At 38.0% G+C, this 24,124-nt stretch overlaps 1 protein-coding gene across 1 annotated transcript in view; it reads right to left on the bottom strand.

Moving 5' to 3' along the window:
• Positions 1–24,124, bottom strand: part of LOC148943391 (uncharacterized) — an 87,594-nt gene that overhangs the window by 52,219 nt on the left and 11,251 nt on the right. The window contains exons 2-3 of the mRNA XM_089101859.1: positions 4,098–4,158; positions 792–941 (exon numbers count right to left, since the gene is read on the bottom strand). Coding sequence (XP_088957985.1) covers positions 792–941; positions 4,098–4,158 — 211 coding nt within the window. The remainder of the gene's footprint in view (positions 1–791; positions 942–4,097; positions 4,159–24,124) is intronic.

Here is a 24,124-nt window from a genome sequence, read left to right as displayed (position 1 = left end):
TAAGAGGAAAGTAATGGAAGTACGGAAGGCATTAAAGTACGAATTATTTTAAATCCACATGTAAACTTTTAAATACACACTGTCTAATGCTGCCTAAACCTGGTGTCTAAACTTCATATCATTTATTTTTTATTTTAGGCTTAAAGCGATCAGAAAAACAACAAGGAGCATAGCTGTCCCAGGGGTGGATCCAGGATTTTTCTTTTGGGGGAGGGGGGGCAAAAGAGGTTGATCCGATAAACTTGCGTTAGGAGAAAGTTTAATTAACCCAAACTTGCGTTAATTAAGTAAATTACACTACTTAAAACGACGTTAGGGGGGGCCTCACCCTGCCCCTGGATCCGCCACTGAGTTGTCCTGCAACATCTTTTTAGACACCCTAAAGACCATTATTTTTTTCAGACCCTAAAGACCTGATATTTGCTAGAATTATATCATTTCCTTTTTTATGTGTATCTATCCAAAAAAGGATCCTCAAAATTTACCTGCAAAATCTGTGTTTAATAATTCGTGAGTTACTGTCCATTTATAGCTATTAGTAACAACGACTGAAGTAATGGATGTGAATATTATTTATTTTTCAATCGCTTCATTAGATCTACGATAAAATGGGCTAATTTAACTCACCTCGAGCAAGATCTACGATAAAATGGGCTAATTTAACTCACCTCGAGCAAGATCTACGATAAAATGGTCTAATTTAACTCACCTCGAGCAAGATCTAGGATAAAATGGGCTAATTTAACTCACCTCGAGCAAGATCTAGGATAAAATGGGCTAATTTAACTCACCTCGAGCAAGTTCTGTAAAGCTCACATTAAAAGCAACTTGGGTAAAATTGTACCCACTCTTGTAGTAAATGTCAACAAAAGGCTGAAGAACAACTCCACATCCCTTCACTCGGTCGCACCTGTCAGATGATGAAAACCAATCCTTACAAGCTGAAAATTAATAAAGCAAACATTAAACAAACCATACTTATCACCCGAGGGAAATAGCTTCTTCAGAATCATATTTGCATACAGGGAGATATAGGGAAGGATTCCCTGTTCCCCTGAGACTAGTCCAAGAAATATTGCTCCAGAAAATGTATTACCTTTGTTGATCATCCAACCCTAGAAAAAAAAAGCCACGGACACTCTTCCCCCAAGACAACCCTAGGGTCGTTACCTTCTTCACCTAACCTTAAAAGTTACTTCTACACAGAAGAGGATGGGAGTCATACAGAAGGGTCTTAAGAACCCCTTGAAAAATTATATGTAGCCTACATGCTCCTCAAGTACGGGCGCGGAAAGGGTTGAAAGTCATACCATAAATTGATCACTGGTAATTTTTGATGCAAAGTGATGAGTTGGTTGAAGCAATGTTTTGAATTCAGGGATCAAAAAATGAGTTACCAATTGATTAATTGGCACAAGACAGACCATCGTAGGAGATATTAGTTCAGAAGCTTACTTAGCGTAGGTGAGGCAAAAACGCCTGGTCTTGGTGCACAGTACTAAGCAAGTTACCAAATGATTTAAATCAATAGAAAATTTTCCACACATTTGAAAGGAATTTGCTTAACGGAAGGTAAGTATTGATTAAAATTTACTGTGAATAATTATTAAAAATACAACAATAATAATTCATGGAAGTCTCAGCAATTTCCCATTTTTAGATATTATTATGATAAAAGAGAAACTTTAAAATATATCTTGTTTTCAGCAAAGCGCCAACGCCAACGACCAACGCCAACGCCAGCAAAGCGCCAACGACACTGGTCTTTAGAAGGTTTAGGAGCCAGCAGCCCTACTCCTGTTTGAGGTAATTTGTGCAATGGTGTAGCTAGAGAGGGGCAAGGGGGACGGCAATCCCCGGACGCAGCCTCTGAGGCAGCGCCAAACTGAGTTTTTTTTATATTTATGTTGCAGTAATGATGGTGGAGGGGGCATTGTCCCCAGGCGCTGTTAGCTACGCCTCGGAATTTGTATTCATTATAAGTTTAACCTGATTATCCATCTCAAGTTTTGTTCAATTTAGGATTTATCTACAGTAGTATCTCTTATCTTTATGTTTCATGTGATTATTCATATTAATTTCTGTTCGTTTTGGGTCTCATTTATTCATTGTGGTTTCTGTCCATTTTTAATTTGAATTTCCTGGCTATTTACCTTTTGACTGTTTTGAACAAAATGTTTTTTTTTTCTTCAAAATTTCGATCAATGCAGAGGGAAAGAGGAATTTAAAAACAGCAAGGAATTCTGGTTGCCCTCCGCTTGCTCTTCAATATCCCCTTCAACATACTCTGAAAGTTTAAACGTAATGCCCTCAGCCGTTCCTTAGATAATGCTGATACGCCCTTTTGACAACCAGCTTACACATAGTGCGTTTTGAATGTGTTCGACACATCTTTTAACATTTCCTTAAATTTTCACCTCAATACCCTATCCCTTTTTAGAGACCTGGGATCCACGCGTTTCCAGATGATATAATCCTCCACAGCTAATAAATCTTATTTTATCTTACGTTCAATTTTCTATCTAATGAGCCACCTCCAAAGTTAAAATGACCAACACTCACATACAAAGTGGCTCTGGAAAAAAAAATTTTCGAAAAATATCGTAGCAGTAGGACTCTTTTCTATGGGCAACACTAGAGCGTTGTCTCTGAAAGAGCTCTTTTTTGTTGCACGATAGAAAAACAAAACTTACACGACGAATTACTAGATTCCAGATTTGTTTCTTTTATAACCACAAACAAGAGTTTGACCATCGCCCTATTCAAACAGTGTGCTTTAATGTTTCAAAATATGGACAAAAATGAATGGTAAATACATAACGGTATCAATTGCTGAAAATCTCAGCGATTTACAATTTTATATCAATAGTGACAAATTTGCCCCCCCTCCGCCAAACACTCTTGAACATCCCCTGAAAGTTTCAACTGAAGACCCTCAGCCGTGCTTTAGATATTGCTGATATACCCTTTTGACAACTGGCATACACATAGCGTTAATTTTTTTTCGATGTCTATCCCAACAATTCCTTGATTTTTCACCTTAATACCTATCCTAAGCCATTTTGGAAACACGGGATCGAATATTTTCCCTTTTCCCAATAAAAAGCTTTATATGTAAGCAATGAGCAGCTTGCATAACTTATATCCCTTTCCCCGAGGGCTGTAGGGGGTAATATCAACTCCATAGGCATAGTTATTTGACCTTTGGACTATTTTGAACAACATGGTTAGCTCAAAATTTTAATCCAATGTCTTTGAAAGTAAAAAAGGGTGGAGGGCTCTGGTTGCCCTCCATTCCCTTTTGACACTAAAAAAGGGCGCTGGAACTTTCCACTTCTAATCAAATGAGCCACTTTCGAAATTTATACGACCATCCCTTCCTTATGAAGTGGCTTTGGGGGAAAAGCGTTGAAGCCTTGTGGTTCTTCACTATAGGCAACGCTAGAACGTTGTATCTGACAAGACTTTTGGCCTAAATAGGGCCAAAATTTTACAGGGCGAAAAATTTGAGACCCAATACATTTAAGGGAATCAAAAAAGTAGCCAGCCAATCCGGAAAGGTAACCACCACTAAAGTACTTGCTGTCAGTGGCATCAAATTACGAAAATCTCTGGATGGGGGGGGGGTCAAAATGTACTAACCGATGTCTAGGGGGGCAAATTTGTCGTTTTACATTTTTCCCAGGAGAATGCCCTCAAAAAAGTATCTTTGGAGATCTAAATGGCGCATGCCCCCGAATGGATACCACTCCGTGTAGTTACCAATTAACGCCGAAGTGATTGTCCGGCAGGCAGATAAAGCGTTCGTTCATGATCAAAAGCGACATGTGTGTGCACCTAGATGACATTCAGTATAAATTCTATTCGACTAAGGTTCTAGCTTTGTCCTTTATCTTGTCTTCTTTTTTTCCTCGTTATTTATAAATGGGTGAAATGAGGGTAAGCATAGATGAAATAGACAATATATTTAATATTTTATTTATAATTGCAATTTTCTGAGTCACAGTTATTTATAGATGGTCAAATGCAGCTCTGGGCAAAATTTAGGCCTATAACATAGACTTGAAAAAAATCTAAAGGATAAAAATACAACTTACTTGAATGATTTCTAAATATTTGGTCAACTAAGCAGCTATCTTGTGCCAATTTTGGAGAAAGCTGCAAATAGAAGATTGTATAAGCCTACAGCCGGTTTGAACATTAATTTTCATCGACAATATCACAACATATGAAACACATCAATTTTAACAAAAAATTTTCAAAATGCAATTTTTTACCATGAGGCAGTCTCTACTGTCGTATCTAGAACATTATGTTCTAGATCTTATGTTTCAGGAAGTATCTCTAAAAAAATAAGACTATATGGATACCTTACGCATAGGAAAGGCAGAGTTCCCTGAGATTTCCTCTCCCAGGAAAACGACTATAAAAACGGAAGCTTCCATTTTATTAATATAAACAGCTAGCAGCAGAACCTGTTAGATGACACGCATAAAGGAGAAACAAAAATTATGAGAATTCGAGAAATAACACTTTCCCCCCCTCGTCCCAGCAAAAACTCCCTTGTGCACCCCCTCCGTCACAAAAAAGGTTTCGAAACCTTCATTCTTGAAACGAAACAGAGTAGACATGGCGAAAATACCCAAAAATTCCCCACCATTATAATTAACGCTCTGACTGTACCTAGGCCATATTGAAGGAATAATTGCTTGGCTTTCAGCCTCTAGGCCCCCGTTGCATAACGTCATTCGATTTATCTTTAGTGTTGATAAGTAGGGTTGCCACCGCCAAGGATTTATCCATGAAAACATGGATTTTTCAACCCTTACCGTGGATTTTGGAAATGCCACGGATTTACATGGATTTTTCAATAAAAAAAAAATGGATGTCTCAAGAAAAGATGGTTTTTTTTTTCACATGATATGGAATTGGCGTCTCTCAGAAAACCAATCTTTACGGCCAGCCATGATGAGTTAGCGGAACAGCTGTCTAACTACTCTTACATCTGTGGCCACAGATAGCGCTCCAGCCGGTACTCAAGAAGTGCGGGAAATTCAAAACTTCTGGCATGTGATTTGTATTGAACAGTTTTAACCATGCCCAAAAACAAAAACAATAAATCTGCCCCTGATTTTGCCCCCACCAAGGTAATTTGGAAATGGCTGTAATTTGGACAGGAGAGCTATGCTGGTTGAGTGTCGTTCTCTGGGTTCAGCTTTTTCTAAGTTTCATATGGAGAAGAGGTACTTTGAGCCGACTTAGAGGGAACAGAAAACAGCTTGAGAGCTGGAGTAACCTTTCAATGATTTATTTGGTATAAATTTCTCAGCTTGGTATAACTCTCTCAATTTGGTATAAGAATCTCAGCGTTAAAAAAGATCACATAACAAGGCTTTTGGGGTTGAAACAAACCCCCAGAGCCTGGGGGCAAGGGCTGTAAGTTATACCCCATGGGCATTTAATGTTTTTATGCAAGGGATGGTTGTATTAACTTTAGAGGAAGCTCATTCAGTTGAAAATTAACTTCTAGTTCCCTTTTAAAAGTCAAAAGTGATGGAAGGCAACTAGCCCCCACCCACCCGACTACCCTTCTTTTCACGAAACGCATGTGATTGAAATTGTGATATAGCCATTTTGTTCAAAATGGTCCAAAGAACACATAACAATGCCTCCAGGATTGAGACAACCCCCCAGAGCCCTAGGGCAAGGGTACTAAGTTATGCTCTAGAGGCATATAAGTTTTTTATGGAATAGGTGGTCGCATAAACTTCAAACGGGGTTCATTTGATTTGAAATTAGAAATTATAGTGCCCCTTTTAAGAGTCAAAAGTGATTTGAGAGCAACCAGCCGCCCCTCACACCCATCATTTCTCCAAACACATAAATCAAAATTATGATATAGCATTTTTTTCAGCACAGTTGAAGGGTCAAGAAATTATGTCTTTGAATATGACACCCCCCCCCCCAGAGAATTCAGGGCAAGGTTGTAAGTTATGCACTGGGGGCATATAAGATTTTCTTAGAAAGGGTGGTCGTAAATACTTCGGAGGGGGCTCATTGGATTGATAGTCAGAAGTTCTAGTGTCCTTTTTAAGATTCAAAGTGATCAGGGGGCAGCTTACCCCCCCCCCACTGAAGGTCGCGTTTTCCCGAAATACATCAAATAGAAATTTTGAGATAGCTGTGTTATTGAAAATAGTCCAAAGATCATATAAAAAGGCTTTTGGGGTTGATACAAACCCCCAGAGCCTGGGGATAAGGGGTGTAAGTTAATCCCCGGGGGCATTTAAGGTTTTTATGGAGGGAATGGCTGTATAAACTTTAGAAGTGGCTCATTTGGTTGACAAATGGAATTTCTAGTTCCTTTTTATGAGTCAAAAGTGACGGAGGGAAACTAGCCCCCTCCCCAACTACCCCTCTTTTCACCAAACGTATCTGATTGAAATTGTGAGATAGCGATTTGGTTCAAAATTGCCCAAAGAACATATAACAATGCCTCAAGGTTTGACAAAACCCCCAGATCCCTGGGGCTGTAAGCTATACCCTGGGGGCATATAAGGTTTTTATGGAATGGGAGGTCGTATAAACTCCAGATGGGTCTCATTTGATTTGAAATTATAGTGGCCTTTTTATAACTCATGATTTGAGAGCAACCAGCCCCCTTCCTCCCGCCCCCCCCCCGCCCATCATTTCCCAAAACAAACGTCCAAAGAAAAATTTGAGACATTTATTTTTTTCAGTATTGTTGAAAGGTTGAGTTATAATACGTTTGGGGATGTCAACCCCCAAAGCAAAGGCTGTAAGTTAGGCAATTTGTTCATTGTTTACATATAGTATATGTTATTGGGAAAAGGTATGCATGTTGACTTCTACTTTCCCAAAATACGAAGGGCATCAAGATGAGTCTTTCAGGGAATGCTGAGATGAGTGTTGAACTAAATCAAAACATTTTATATGTATATGGGTTGTCAAAAGGGCGCAACTCAGGAATGACAGGGTATATTAATTTGGAGCTTTCAGGAAATGATAAAGGAGATGATCAATTGCAAACTACTACAACTACCACCACTATCACTAAAACTAATACTTTGATAGCGAGTATTACCAAGACTGAGGATATTGAAATAAACATCTTAGTAAAAGTTAAGGGGGAAGTTGAACAAAATCAAAACATACTATTTGCATACAGATTGCAGATACGGACGTATCAGCAATATCTTTGGAACGGCTTATCGTATCAAGATTAAACTTCAGGGGCGTCATGAGGGGGATGTTCAGCTGACCAAAAGGCAAAATGTAGTTGTTGCTACTGCTATTGATGCTGCTGCTGCCTGATACTATTACTACTACTACTAATTACACACTATTAATCCTACTACTGTTTCTACTGTTACCACTACTACTATGATACTAATGCAATTAAAGGTACGGGTATGAAGATAAAAATTTGACAGACCATTGAGGGGGATTTGAACTAAACCAAAACACAACATGTACATGCTTATTGTCAAAAGGGTGTATCTCAAGACTGGATTTGGGTATTAAGTTGAGACTTTTAGAGAATACTTAAAGGGGAAGATCAATTGACAAAAAGGTAAAATATGCTTGTGCACTGCTAACACCATTACCACTGCTACTTTTACTAATACTACTATTACTTCTAAAATACTCCAACTACTATTTCAATTACAACAACTTGTGAGGCTTAGAGTATTCAGATGACAAGGGCGTCAAAAGGGGGTTGAGATTATACATCAGCAATATTTTTGGAACGGCTTGCCGTGTCAAGGTGAAACTTCCGGGGCATCATGACAGGGATGTTCAACTGATCAAAAGGCAAGATATATATGCTACTACCGCTATTAATACTGCTGCTACTACTGCTACTACGACTACTAGTACAACACTAACACTGCAACTACTTCTTCTACTACCACCACAACTATTGTGATAATAGCACTAGTAAGGCTAAGTTTATGAAGGTAAAATTTGAGAATATTGATGGCAAATTCGAACTAGCAAAAGACACTATGTGCATTTAGATTGTCAAAAGAGCGTATCTTAAGAATTGATTTGTCTATCAGAGAATACTTGGATTCTCAGAGAATGCTTAAAGGGGAAGATCAATTGACCAAAAGGCAATATGTGCACACTAATACTAATATTACTACCACTGCTAACATTTACTAGTTCTACTGCTACGATTACTATTGCTCCAACAACTCCTTCTGTTGCAACTACTTGTAAGGCTAAGAGGAATAAGATGGAAATTTCAAGAAGTATAACAATATACAGGTTATCGGAAAGATATATAGACAAAGTCATAGCAATAACTAATTGTACTAAGTTGAGTACTAGTACTATTACTGTGAATACTATTACAACTATACCTAAGGGTACGAAGGTAAAACTTTCAGAGAATTTTTAGGGGGAAGGTAAACTGAATCACAACACGCCATCCGTAAGCAGGTTGTCAAAAAGACAGATCAGCAATATCTTAGGAACAGTTTTTTGTGTGAAATTATAACTTACAAGGAGTGTTGTGGGGGATGTTGAACTAACCAAAAGACAATGTTTGTATCATCATACTACCTCTTCTACTACTACAGCTGCTACCACTGCTACTAATATTATTACTGCTACTACTACTACTGCTACTAAAGCTGACACTACTACTATTAATTCTAGTGCTACTGCTACTTCTGCTACTAATATAACTAGTGGTGCTACTACTACTACTACTAAAGCTAAGGGTATAAAGGCGACATTTTGGGCAGTATTGAACTATATTGAACTAAATCGAAACACACTATGCCAACATAAATGGTCAAGAGAGGGTATCATCAATACTTCAGGAACGGTTGATGGTATTAAGTTGTAACTTTCATCGTGTTAAGGGAACGTTGAAAAAAACCCAAATACGCGATGAGCATACTGCTACTAATGCTACTATGCAAGCTAAGGGTATTCAGGCGAGGCTTTCAAAGAATACTTAGGCGGATATTGAACTAAATCGAAACGAAATGTTATCATGTAGATTGTCAAAAGGGTGACAAAGCAATATCACAATAACGGCTTATATTAATAAGTTATACTTTTCAGGGTAAGTTGTGATGGACATAAAACTAGCCAGAAGTAGCGGATATTAACACTATGTGCATACTTTTAATACTACTTCTACGCTTACTGTAGGTAGTGACACTAAGGGCATTAAGTTGAAACATTTATGGAACGTTCAGGGGGAGTTTCAATTAAACGAAAAAACTACATGCATGCAGGTATTAAAAGGGCATATAAGCAATATCCTAGGCAGTGCTGTTCTAACATAGCTAGTAATATCATTGATATTTTAAAGGAGGTAATTTGACTGTAAATTAAAAGTTCTCAAAACGAGCAGAAATTAACATAAATAGGGCTCATAACCCCAATGCTTTCTCAAGGCCAGAACATAATTTGCACTTTTACTGAAAAAAAAAATACAAATGAATGTGCATTTTCAGTTTAATATACATATGCTGATATTTATTCCTTAAAACCTATAGCCAATATTAGCATGTCTACAAAAAAGTGGCAATTTCATTGCATATAAGGAGGTAAATACGTTCTAAGACCGCACTGCTATACATGAAGCTCACCAAAAACGAAGAATACAAAGATAAAAAATATGTAAAATAATTAAGAAAACCAAAACAGCCAGTGAATGGAAATACAAAGCAAAACAGATATTTCGGCAAAGATCTCTCTCACCTTCAGTGCCAAACAAAGTAAAAGAGTAAACCTAACATTTCGAAATACCCAAAAGGTAAAACCATCTGAAAAAAAAATCTTACAAAAAGAGCTACCTTATTAGGATTCCATAGATTTTTTTTTAACCCGTTTTTTTTCTCAGTCACTGCAAAAGCTCTACATCTAGACGAAGAAAAACAAAATATGAGTGGTAACTGATACTGAACTCGATAATCATAATAAAAGTGAACAAAATACTTCAGTCAAGAAATATTAAGCAAATTATAGTTGTACATCAATTTTTTTTTTGGGGGGGGGAGGCTTGGGAAATTGAATATTTAAGCGCAAATGCCTCCTCCTTTGGATATTATTAGTGAATGGAAACCTTAATATTTAGCGTTTAAGTGAGTGACATATAACCAGGCCATCAGAATAGCAGAGTCTATATGCTATTTCTATGTTTGATGTGATTTTAATTTCTGTTTGTTTTGGGTTTCGTTTATCCATTAATTATCATTCATTTTAAGTTATGAATTATTATATGCTTTTATTTCTGCTTTTTTATGTCTTAATATGGCTCTTTATTTTTCTTCGGAAAACGTGTTTTTAAACTGACATCAGAAAAGAGCTGCTACCCTTCTCAGGCCATCGCTAAGTGCTCTACGACGCAATCCCGCCTTAATTAAAACATAAAAGAATTAAAAAACGGTTCTGTGTTTATTAAATACATTCTATTCTGTTCTTGGTAGGTTCACTTCGAAAGGTTCGATTTTGTTTGTTTATTTTTTTTTGGCACTGAGGACGACATGGCGGAGGTCCTTGTCGAAATATTTGCTTGTTCTTCGTCTTCATATTTTGCCACTGTTTGACAAAATTCTCGTTTTCTCACCTATTTGATTTTATTTTTCTTTTATTATATCCTTTCCTCTCTTGGTTTCATACATCTATATTTATTCATTGCCAAGATCCCATATTTCTTTCGTGAACCTGAATAGAACCAATCATCTTCTAGCGTGATTAGAGGATTGGGGGGGGGGGGGGTGGGGGGGGTGTCCACAGTCTCCTTCTATAAAGGGATGATTTGTGCTGGTTTTAAGTTTTAGTTATTCTTTAGTATTCTTCACAGTTTATAGACAGTAAGCTTATCGCAGATCATTTCTGGTCATCGTGAACAAAAAGCTCCTCCCACTTCTTTCTGCCTTAGCTTGTTTAGCCTGTTTCTGAATATACCAGTAAGCTTATCGCAGATAATTTCTGGTCATCGTGAACAAAAAGCTCCTCCCACCTCATTCTGCCTTAGCTTGTTTAGCCTGTTTCTTTCCACTCGCACCCCTGTCCGGGTTTTTATAATGGGAGAGATAGAGAATGATCATACTGCTACTACTGTGTGTATTCTGTCTACTGTGGCTTTAAGTTACACAATTTGCGTTCGCTTTTCCTGATCTATGTATCAACAAAGTGTGTCATTTCTTTATCAGAAACAATATCTACATTATACTATCCAATTTTTTACCCTTTCCTCATTTTCAATCGTCGTTTGAATCCCCCTTTCATGTTTGAATATTTACAAGCTTAGGAACATGTAAAATAGAACTTTTAAGCAGCCAATTTGCATCTGTCAATGGCACAGAGATACAAGAAGGAATAGGGGCCAATTTCTAGCTAGTTGCTATAATTTATTCCATTCTTCCGTAACATATTTCCGTTCTGAAGATATGACACGGGTATTCCGGGTAAGGGGGGAAATCAGACCACGAGATTTTGCAGAATCTATATTCTGTTCTTGTCTTTACATAACTATCGACAGAGTTTCAGCTCCTGGATTCCAATCTGTTTTTATACATTTTGCCATTGTGAAGCCAAGAAGTCAAAAAGATATTTGAAGCCATCCGAAAAGTTTAGCTAAGCCAAAAATTTATGTGAAGCCATCGCTTCCCATAGCTGCACTTTTGAGACGCAAAATGGTTCCCACATAACAGGTGAGGACCGTGAGGTAACAAGGGGTGAGTTGGAATATTTCAACACAGTTGTTCAACAGCACTGATGCAACATCTTGCAGCAAGAAAGGCTGAAATCCGAAATCAAGGGCGGGGGGTTTGAACTCCCCCCTCCCAATCCATAAAGACTTTTGTAGCCCCCTCCCCCCCCCCAAGAAAAAACAAATCCTGGGTACGGCCCTGTCTGAAATAAACTGCTTTAAAATGAAAGCACAGTCGTCTGATCCTAGGGTACAGTCTATAGTTTTTAAACAATATAGACTACCGCTTTTTATGTGAACAATTTCTTAGATCAAACTGCATTGCCATTTAGGCTACAAATAAAGCGAAATAAAATACGATGAACATTCTCATACTAGATATTATTACTATGTCTTTTTTTTACCGTTTGTGTTTTTGTTTGGTTTTTCCTTTTATTTATGTTTTGTCTAATTTAGTTTATATTTTTTTTTGTTATTTCCCACTTTCTTATTTGAAATATTATATGAGTTTTTCTATATTTTCACGCCAATTTTTACATGTCCTTCCTCTGTATTGACCTTTTCTATCTGCTATATTTTTACATCCTACCTGATACCGTTAATGATGTAGAATCTTAATCTCATTTGAGAAATGCTACACTGCTTCAATTTCCTTTACAATTTAAATTTTTTAAGTACTAGGAAAGTGTAAATTAAACTAGATTGTTAAAATTGTAGAAGCCATATGTATCTTAAAAGTTATGAAAACCGGGGAATTCAATTTAGGGAAAAAGCCAGTTACACGGTTTTTGGTAGTAGCCTGCGCCAAATTAAAAAAAAAAGGCTCAAACGGCCTAAGATGATGGTTCTTCATTACTTGATGTTTTTTTAAACGTATTTTTAAATTGTCTGTTACAATTTAAACTTTGTTCTTTAATAGGTTGCAGCAACTATTGCAATGTTGATGATGATGATAAGGGTAAAAAAGTATTTGGGAGACACGTCATTCCTTACTAGAAAATTGCATGGGATTATTTTTTACACATTATTGTCGCGTCATAGACACCATAAAATCAATAATATATTTATCTTCTTAGCTGCCACGGCATAGTGGAGAAAGGACTCTCCTTCTGCTCTGAAGGATTTGAGTTCAACGCACTCAGTGGTAGCAAGTATGTCCGGGTCCCCATATTATTTTCAGGTCTTTTGCTTTTTGTTTTATGAAACAGTTTTTTTCGTCAAAAGGGTGCATCTATGTAATGAGTTATATACTTTTCTTTGAAAAACTTATTTTATGGAAAAAGTTTTTTTTTAATTAATAACAAAAAAAAGGACTTGTTCGATGTTGGGTGTACGATAGGCTCAAAACTTTCAAGAATCATTCTCTTGCACGACGAGACCGAACGTTTTGTTGAGAGAGGGGAAGGTGTAGGGGCCCAGCCATGGGCCAAAAAACGTATTGTTCCTGATCAGTTCGAACCTTACAATTTTAATTCAATGGGCCAAGACGAGTTGAACGTACAAAAATGCTCCAGGTACGACCCCCCCCCCCATTCTTGGCAAAAAAAACAAAAAAAATTTTCCAGATTAGCTCAAATTTACTATTTCAGAAGAAAACACAGGCAAAAATCCCCAACCACTTCGTAGGGATTCGGCAGTCCTAGAAACTTGCAAGAAGACTCATTCGATTCTGTGCTTTTTAAGTACCAAACAAGTTTTGAGGGCAATCTGCATCCTTCCTCTACACATTCCTGCTACCCCCCCCCCCGGTATTCACTCTGATACTAAATTTTCCTCAAAATTTTGAGGAAAGCATTTGTTCAGAACCGTCAAAAGGTCTAATAATAATACCTTTAGGATCAATATCAATCCCACGGCTCGAGGATAATAGCCATAAATTATGTAAATTATCAATTGCTTACGGATAGGTTTTAGTAGAAAAGACGGCCATGTTCGGTCTTGGTGGTCTGATCATGTAGGAGCTTTAGGGATCATTCACTAGGCCGATCTAGGCAGATCCAATGGCGTAATCTCGAAACGACATGCTTACCGGAGCAAACCAAAAGCCTAAATAACCTAAGTTTTCAAATTAGAACACAAAAAGCGGAACGGTATCAATCAATTTACAATTAATGATACATACAATTGAAAAGGAAGAAATCGGGGTGGAATTTATGGGGCCATTAGCCCATATCATAACTAGGTTAGTCATGGGCATGAACGATCAGATTTTTTTTCAACTGAAAGTAAGGACCAACACTGAACTTTAAAACTAACAGAAATTACTCCGTATATGACGAGGGTTGCCCCCACCTAAACCCCCTTCTCTTTGCGTTAAAAATTGACTTTTTGTCCCAATTCATTACCTGCATTTTTACACCCTACCTACGACGATTATGACGTCATTCATCATCTTGTATATAAAGATGCCAGTCGGAGAAATAATATGGGGGGGGGGTAAACCCGGTACCCCTGCCCCAGCGGCCCTGGGTAAAGGTGATGTTTAGCTAGCTACGACCTAGCAAGTTATCCCTGTTAAATAATGTCCGCTAAAAAAACGTCAGCAACAAACTTCTGATCTGTACTTCTCAATTTAATGACAACTCCTGCAAGCCCCCAAATAAGATTTTTGAATATGAAAAACACGTTTGAGATCGTGGCCTATGGAATGTTAAAAACAATATCAGCACAGTCAAAACCGAACAGGCCCTCCGCGCATGCGAGAAGCTCGAACTAAATATAGTCGCCGTCTCGGAAGCAAGATGGAAAGGTTATGAAAAGAAGAGAATGACCGGTGAGCATACGATATTCAATGTGTAATATTGCGGAAAAAACTATAGTCACTCTGCTGGAACTGCAGCAATTTTAGGTAAAAGCTACAAACACCCTATGCTCTTCGAAACTAAAAAATAAAAGAATCCTCTATGGAAGATTTGCTTCAAACCGCGCCAAATTTTCACTGAACGCGTGCTAGGCACCCACAAATGATGCAGATGACGCCATTAAAGATGAGTTCTATCCCACCATCAATCAGTGGTTGACTCAGTCCCTTTCCACGACGTCACCTGCGTTGAAGGTGATTTTAATGCAAAAGTGGGCTACCAGGCGACGTCAAACAATTTTGGAAAATGATTCACAAAAACTACACAAATAAGGCCGAAGAAATACTGGGGTTTAGAAAGCTGGCAGAGGATTTGTTACTTTTTAGAAAAGTAACAGAGGATTTATGACTGGTATACCAGACCAGCCTCCTGTATCCTGCATCCGATCTCTGCATCAGTGACGTGAAGCCGATGAAATGTTCTCAGCACCTAAAAAAAACTGAAAAATGAGAGAGCCCCTGGTACAGACCGCCTTTCAGCAGAAGTAATAAACTGTAGCCTGTGACAAACCTTGTGCACCTGACTATCCCTCTTCTCGCTTCTGTGGCAGACTGAAAGGTTCCGCAAAGAATGAAGAACCGGAATCATAGTCAAATTATTCAAGATAGGAAATGCAAAGGAATGAGACAAGCACAAAATCATCAATGTTTTCTTGATCCAGAAAAGCTCTTCTCAACTATAATATTAGGAAGACTCAAAACTGCCCTTGATCCCCACTTGCGTGAAGAACAGCATGGATTCCGGCCAAGACGATCCAGTGGCGACCTGATCCATACATTACGCACGACGCTGGAGGAATCGTATTAATGGAGACAACGCTTGTATATACTTTTATTGGACTTCTAGAAAGCATTTATTCAGTAGATCGGCAAACCCTATGGAGTCTTACGTTTTAAAGGTATTCCTGATAAACTAGTCTGTTTAATAGTTACCATGTAGCAAGAGATGGAGTGTTGTGCTGAAATCTTTGATGGCAACAGATGCTACTTCAAAAGCATGACTGGTGTCAAGCAAGGCCGTGTCCTGCCTCTTCTCTTCGTCTTAGTTGTAAACTATATTTTACACATATAAATGGATAAATGATCTAAACAGCAGGATGGCTTCTCCAGGAGGTCGACTTCGCCAACGATGCTGGGCTCATAGAAACCGACAAAAGGAAGCTTCAGAAATTCCTAAACATCACAAAGAAACCTGAACAGTTTAGATTACACATCAACCCTCCAAAGACTAAGGTTATGTGAATCAACGGTCCACCCGTTCGAATCCAACTAAGAGAAGAAGACATTGAACAGATTTCAAGTACTTAGGAAGTACAGTAACTCCAGTGCCTACTCCGAAAAAATACTGTGCACCAGAATAACCCTAGGCAACGCAGCATCTCAAGAGTCTTTTACCAGTCTCGAAATCCAGTGTACTCTAAGAAGCTGAAACCCAGGCTGCTCCAGAATAATGTTTTGTCTGTTTTTAGCTACTCTATAGAACGCCTAAACATAACAGCAGAAAAGGAGAAATACATTACTGCCTTTGAGAATAATTCAACGTTCTCCAAGACATTTTTGCCAAAGTAGATAAATCTTAATCAGACTTATTAGCTGCGCATGGTTTTTGTCTTGGGAAAATATATTTAAGTAATTAGAAAATCCATCTACATAGACACAAAATGACAGAGCAATAAACGAAAAGAAAAAAGACTGATACGTTCCTAAATCTATACAGCTAAGGAATCACAACTCTCTGCAAAAACTGTTTTCTCAATCGGCATTCAACTAGTTAATGTTTTTCCTTAATATTAATTTAAAAGACATTTCCAAAAAAGGAATATTTCAAAGAAAATCAGAGTCGTACTAAAACCTAAGATGACCAGAAATAAAGGCATATGATGATTCTAACTTAAAATGAACAGAAACAACTATTAATAACTAAATGAACAAAAATCAACAGAAATTTCTATGGACACCGTAATCACATCAAACATAAAAAGAGCAAATACTGCCATAGATAAATTAATAAATCACAAAACTGAAAGACATTAAAATGAATAATCAATTCAGACTCAAAACGAACAGAAATTACTACAAATTAAAATAGCACTAATGGATAAGGTTGATGTATAGCTCTCATGCCATTTTGATCATTTGGATAAGCATAGTGTCTTTTGATTTAATCCAAAATTCTTCTCAATATTCCCAGAAAATGATCCCCAGTCGTTCCCGAGATATTATGGATCGGCTATTTGATAGCCTGGGAGACTACACTGTCTTTTGACTTACCTCGCCGCCTAACCGTGAATAGATTATATGTCTCATAGGGTTGTATCGCAATTTTTTTTTATGTGGATCAGAGAACAAATAATTTTAGGTTTCCTTTGGCTCCTTCCCTCCCAAGTAAAGTGGGGTCCACTTGGTTCCCCTAGAACTCCCTGAAAGTTTAGACTTTATACCCAAAGCCATGCAAGAGATATTGCCAACAAATTATTTTGATAATCTCAGATCTTTTGATTTATCTTGCTACCAAGACATAAATAGTATATAATTCTCATATGGGTTTAGAGTGCAAAAACATTTAGATGGATCGGAATCGCAGCATTTTTAGCTCCTAATGCAACATTTAGGGACTAAGCACCCTTCTCTCGTTCTTCTAGGCTGCCTGAAAGTTTTGACTCCATCCCGAAAAGGGTTCCTGAGAATTTCCAGAAACGGTTTTCTGATAGCCTGGATACAAGTAGTGTCTTTTGATTAAGCTCTACCCTCTTACCTATACCATAGTTCAACGTGAAATTATCCCTTCTCACCTCCTCCCTTAAACCGTGCCAGAAAGTTTCACGCTGATGCCCTAAGCCATTCCCGAGATATTTTAGAGCCACCATTATGAAAACCTGACGACAAATAGTGTATTTCAATCACAGTTTATAGAATTATCCAGTAAGTTTATCGCAGATCATTTCTGGTCTTCATTCTCGGTACGAACAAAAAGCTCCTCCCACTTCTTTCTGCATTAGCGGGTTAGTCTGTTTCCGTCAATCAATGAGAAATGGTTACAAAGTGCATTATTCGTAATAGCGGGTTTCCACTTGTTTCGTGTCCAAGAGAAATCTGACTTGTCTACCCGTGAAAAGATCTAATGTCGCTTATGTTTCTATCTGCAAAAACGTTCTCTGGAGCAATCGCACCTTGGTCCGGGTTTTTAAAATGGGTGAGATAGGGTATGATCATACTGCTAATTCTATAAACTGTGATTTCAATTTACCTGCCTACTTAGTTTTGCATGGAACTAATGCGATTCCAAAGACCTCCTACATGATCCGAAAAAAATAGACCAACCATGGCTGTTGTTTCTAATAAAACTTATCCGTAAACCATGGATAATTTGCTTAATTTGTGGCCATTATCCCCAGGGTGTTGGGGTGATATCAACCCCAAAGGCATGGTCGTTAGACCTTCGACGGTTCTGAAAGAAATCTATGTCTAATATCACAGCGGTTGCGAAGGGGGATAGCAGAAAAGGCAGGGGAGGGACACAGATTAATCTGAACTCTCTTTCGGCCCTTAATAAGAGCACTTTAGCTTTCAATTTCAAATTAAATGCGCCCGCTTTCATGTTTTTAAGACAGCCCCTTCTGTACAAAGTGGCCTTTACTAGGGAATTTTTGTGGCCTTTTCTGCGCCTTCGTCGGACCCTGTTTTGGGAGGAACCAATATTTGTTCTGCGTTTCCTTTTGAAATTACGGCCCTTCTACCAAAAAGACTTGGATATATAAATTTTGAGCCAATCGTGAAAAGTTTTTGATCGTTTTTTTTCTGGGAGGGGGACATTGTTTTGTATATTTAATTCGTCTTTGTCCATAGACTTACGACTGTAAGTTTCACAAGAGAGAGTTTAAGAGAGAGAAAAAAGGGATTAATTATTTACTGTAAGTTTCAAACATACCAGGAACAATACATTTTTTGGCCCATATCCAGGCCCTTACACCCTTCTCTCCTTCAACAAAATGTCTTATCTTTTTTAGTTAGAGAATGGTCCCTGAAAGTTTCGAGCCAATCGCATACCCAACATCAAACAAACACCCATCTTTCCCTAATAAAACTTTTCTGTAAACAACTGGCAATCACTTTAACTCTAAAAAAGGACAGTACAACATTCATTATCAATCCAATGTGCCCCCTCCGAAGTTTCTACGACCACCCTTTCTATACCAAGTGGCCGAAGAAAAAGAAAGAAAGAAAAATACGCTGGACCGTTGTCTGTGTCACAGGGTTATTTCCCAATTGTATTTTTATGAGGTTTGGCATTTAAAAGAACTGTCATAAGGGTATTTTAGGATTGTATTTTGATAAGACTTCCTACTTTCTTTAAACCTTCACGGTGGTATTTCCGGATTGCATTTAATGAAGCTACATTTTTTTTTATTTCATGATTTTATTCGCATAGGATTATTATAATTCTAACCCACATAATACACCATGGTTTAATAAGATTTTATTTTTTTTTTAATTGTGTAGCTTTTTGTATTCACATATTTTCGTCAGTGTCGCCACATTGAACCATGAAAATAAATAACAAAACTAATTAGTTGGATTTGACAATGCTATTTATCCACAAAAATTAAACCATTAACAATCTGTTGATTTCCAAAGACCAGGCGAGTTGTTTGGGGGGGGGGGTGAATTGCTCCCTCCCTCCAATAATGTGGAGAAAAAGAATTATATAGCCATTGCCCCTTGAATATCCGGATATGAGCCCCTCCCCCCCAATGAAATTGCTAGAGATTCGCCCCTGCCAAAGACTATTACAGCTTCTTAAGCTGTTTGGTAGCATGTGTTTTTCCCCACATTTTTTTTTTATTTGGTGCCTATCATAGGCAGCGCAATAGCGCTGCCTAAGTAAAGAACGATGTTGACACAATGTATTATTTATTTTATTTTTTATTTTTTTGGTTTTAGACCAGGGCACTTCGCATCGAAGGAGTTGTCGTAGAAACTTCAAAAAGGACTCATTCGATTGGAAATTGAAAGGGCTTGTGCCCTTTTTAATAGCCGAAAGTGCTTACAAGGCAACTAACACCCCTTCCACGCCCAACATTTCCCCAAACACATCCAATCAAAAATTTGAGATAGCCGTTTTGTTCAACGTAGTTTAAAGATCTGAAAATTATGTCTTTGAGCAGGACACTCCCCCCACTGCCCTCAGGGCAAGGGTCGTAAGTTATGCCCTGGGGGCATATAACGTTTTTATAAAAAGCGTTTTTTATAGTAAGGGCTTATTCAATTGGAAATTGAGAGGGCTAGTGCCCTTTTTAATAGTCAAAAGTAATGGGAGAGCAAATAACCTCCATCTCACGCCCACCATTTCTTCAAGCACATCCAATCAAAATCTTGAGATAGCCATTTTATTCAACATAGTTGAAAGTTCTGGGAATTATGTCTTCGAGGATGACAACCCCCCCCCCACAGCCCTCTGGGTAAGGGTTGTAAGTTATGCGCAGGGGGCATATAAGGTTTTTTATAGAAAAGGTTGTCGTAGAAACTTCAAAAAGGGCTCATGCGATTCGAAATTGAAAAGGCAAGTGAACTTTTCAATTGTAGAAAGTGATAGGAGGGCAACTAACCCCCTGTCACGCCCACCATTTCCCCAAACACATCCAATGAAAATTTTCAGATAGCCATTTTGTTCAACGTAGTTTAAAATTCTGGAAATTTGGTCTTTAAAGATGACAACCCCCCCCCCCCCACAACCCTCAGGGCAAGGGTTGCAAGTTATGCCCTGGGGGCCTACAAGGTTTTTATAGAAAGTATTGTCGTAGAAACTTCAAAAAGGGATCATTCGATTGGAAATTGAAAGGGCCAATGCCCTTTTCACTAGTCGAAAGTGATTGGAGGGCAGCTAGCCTCACTCTCACGCCCACCATTTCCCCAAAAACATCCAATCAAAATTTTGAGATAGCCATTTTGTTCAACGTAGTTGAAAGTTCTGAAAATTATGTCTTTGAGGATGAAAAACTCCCCACACTCCCCAGGGCAAGGGTTGTAAGCTAAAACCTGGGGCCATATAAGGTTTTTTATAGACAGTGTTGTCGTAAAAACTTCAAAAAGGGCCCACTCAATTGGAAATTGAAAGGCCTAGTGCCCTTTTCAAAAGTCGAAAGTGATTGGAGGGTAACTGACCCCCTTCTCACGCCCACCATTTTCCCAAACACATCCAATCAAAATTTTGAGATGCCATTTTTTTCAACGTAGTTGAAAATTCTGGAAAATATGTCTTTGAGGAGGACAACCCCCCCCCCCCATAGCCCTCAGGGCAAGGGTTTTAAGTTATCTCCTGGGGGCCTACAATATTTTTATAGAAAGGGTTGTCGTAGAAACTTAAAAAAGGGCTCATTCTATTGGAAATTGAAAGGGCTAGTACCCTTTGTAATAGTAGAAAGTGATTGGAGGGCGACTAACCCCTCTTACGCCCACCATTTCCCAAAACACATCCAATAAAAATTTTAAGATAGCCATTTTGTTTCGAGGCAGTTGAAAGTTCTGGAAATTAGGTCTTTGAGGATGATAACCCCCCCCCCCCACAAACACCTCAGGGTAAGGTTTGTAAGTTATACCCTGGGGGCATATAAGGTTTTTTTTTTATAGAAAGCGATGTTGTACAAACTTCAAAAAGGGCTCATTCGATTGAAAATTGAAAGGGCTAGTGCCCTTTTCGATAGTCGAAAGTGATTAACGGGCAACTAACCCCCCTCTCACGCCCACCCTTTCCCCAAACACATCCAATCAAAATTTTGAGATAGACATTTTTTTCAACGCAGTTTAAAGTTCTGGAAATTAGGCCTTTGAGGATGACAACCCCCCCCCCCCACAACCCACAGGGCAAGGGTTGCCAGCTATACCCTGGGGGCATATAAGGTTTTTATAGAAAGTTTTGTTGTAGAAACTTCAAAAAGGGCTCATTCGACTGAAAATTGAAAGGGCTAGTGCCATATTTAATAGTCAAAAGTGATTGGAGGGCTAATAACCCCCCTCCTGTGCCCACCATCTCCCTGGACACATTCAATCAAAATTTTTAGATAGCCATTTTGTTCAACGTAGTTGAAAGGTTCGGAAATTATGTCTTTGAGTATGACAACCCCCACAGCCCTCAAGGCTAAGGCTGCAAGTTATGTCCTGGGAGCATGTAAGGTTTTTTATAGAAAGCGTTGTTGTAAAAACTTAAGGACTCATTCGATTAAAAATTGAGAGGGCTATTGCCCTTTCAAATAGTCAAAAGTAATCGGAGGGAGAATCAGCCCCCCCACGCCCATCATTTCCCTAAGCATTTCCGATGAATATTTTGATGTGGTTATTCGATTCAACGTAGTTTAAAGGTCTGAAAATTATGTCTTTGAGGATGACAACCCTCCCCCCATAACCCTCAGGACAAGGGTCGTAAGTTATGCCCTTGTGACATATAAGATTTTCATAAAAAGTTTTGTCGTAGAAGCTTCAAAAAGGGCTCATCTCATTCAAACGGAAACTAAAAGTTCTAGTGCCCTTTTTAATTGACCAAAAAAATGGAGCAACTAGGCCCCCTCCCACGCTCATTTTTTTCCCAAAGTCACCCGATCAAAATTTTGAGATGGCCAATTCGTTTAGCATGGTCGAAAATATAATAACTATATCTTTTAGGATGACTTAACCCCCCTAAGTCCCCGGGGGGAGGGCTGAAAGTTTTGAACTTTACCCAATGCTTACATATAGTATTGGTTATTGGGAAGTATACAGACGTTTCCATGGTTTTTTTTCTGGTAGGGGGGGGTTTTCATGGGGGAAGGGACATTGCTATGAAGGGGGCAACGGATTTCCCAGCATTATTTAAAAAAACGATCAGAAATTAAATATAAAAAGACAAGTTTTTCAACTGAAAGCAAGGAGCAACATCAAAACTTAAAAGGAACAGAAATTATTACGTATATGATTGGGTTTGCCCCCTAGTCAATACCTCGCTCTTTAAGCCAAAGATGTTTTAGTACTGTCAAAAGAGCTATTTATTCTAATTAACGGCCTTTGTGATTAAGGGGTCATTTTTAAAGAATTGGAACAAAATTCGAACTTTAGCGTAAAGAGCGAGGTATTGACTAGGAGGCGAATCCCCTTATATACGTATTAAAAACATATGAATATAGAAGTTTGTTACGTAAGTTAATTCGTAAGTTACGCATATTTTTTACTAATAAATGCGTTCGTAAATAAAATTAAACAACTTTCGAGAAAGCCATTTAACCAAATAAAAGTAAAATAATATACAAATTTTGTTTTAATTATTCATGTACGGTGAGCCAAAATAAAAACCTGCATTAATTCAAAAACGTTCAAAAAGTTTTTTTTAACTGAAAGTAAGAAGCGACATTAAAACTTAAAACGAACAAAAATTATTCAGTACATGAAAGTGGCTGTCCCCTTCTCAACGCCTCGCTCTTTACGCTAAAGTTAGACTCTTTCTCACAACTTTATTTTTTAAAACAATAAAAAAAACTTTGTGGAGGGGACAGCCCCTTTCATGTACGGAATAATTTTTGTTCGTTTTAAGTTTTAATGTCGCTCCTTACTTTCAGTTAAAAAAAAATTGTTGTTTTTATTTAATAATTATAAGACTACGCTGGACCGTTGTCTGTGTCACAGGGTTATTTCCCAATTGTATTTTTATTAGGTTTGACATTTTAAAGAACTGTCATAAGGGTATTTTAAGATTGTATTTTGCTATGATTTCCTACTTTCTTAGTTTCTTTAAACATTCACAGTGGTATTTCCGGATTGCATTTAATGAAGCAACATTTTTTTTTATATTTCATGATTTTATTCGCATAGGATTATTACAATTCTAACCCCCTTAATATACCATGGTTTAATAAGATTTTTTTTTTTAATTGTGTAGCTTTTTATATTTACATATTTTCGTCAGTGTCGCCACATTGAACCGTGAAAATAAATAACGAAACTAGTTAGTTGGATTTGACAATGCTTTTTATCCGCAAAAATTAAACCATTAACAATCTGTTGATTTCCAAAGACCAGGGGAGTTGTTTGGGGGGGGGGGTGAATTGCTCCCTCCCTCCAATAATGTGGAGAAAAAGAATTATATAGCCCAGGCCCCTTGATTATCCGGATATGGACCCCTCCCCTCCCCCCGCCCAATAAAATTGCTAGAGATTGGCCCCTGCCAATGGCTATTAAAGCTTCTTAAGCGGTTTGGTAGCATGTGTTTTTTCCCAAATTTCTTTTTTAATTTGATGCCTATCATAGGCAGCGCAATAGCGCTGCCTAAGTAAAGAACGATGTTGGCACAATATATTATTTATTTATTTTTTTGTTGTTTTTTTTTGGTTTTAGACCAGGGCACTTCGTATCGAAGGAGTTGTCGTAGAAACTTGGAAAATGACTCTTCGATTGGAAATCGGAAGGGTTTGTGCCCTTTTTAATAGCCGAAAGTGCTTACAAGGCAACTAACACCCCTTCCACGCCCACAATTTCCCCAAACACATCCAATCAAAATTTTGATATAGTCATTTTGTTCAACGTAGTTTAAAGATCTG

Source organism: Artemia sp. Qi Xiang Cuo, chromosome 15, assembly GCF_049724085.1.
Source record: "Artemia sp. Qi Xiang Cuo chromosome 15, ASM4972408v1, whole genome shotgun sequence".
Classification (NCBI taxonomy): Eukaryota; Metazoa; Arthropoda; class Branchiopoda; order Anostraca; family Artemiidae; genus Artemia; species Artemia sp. Qi Xiang Cuo.
The sequence above is the reverse complement of the archived record's forward strand: the minus strand, read 5'-3'. Positions and strand labels throughout refer to the sequence as shown.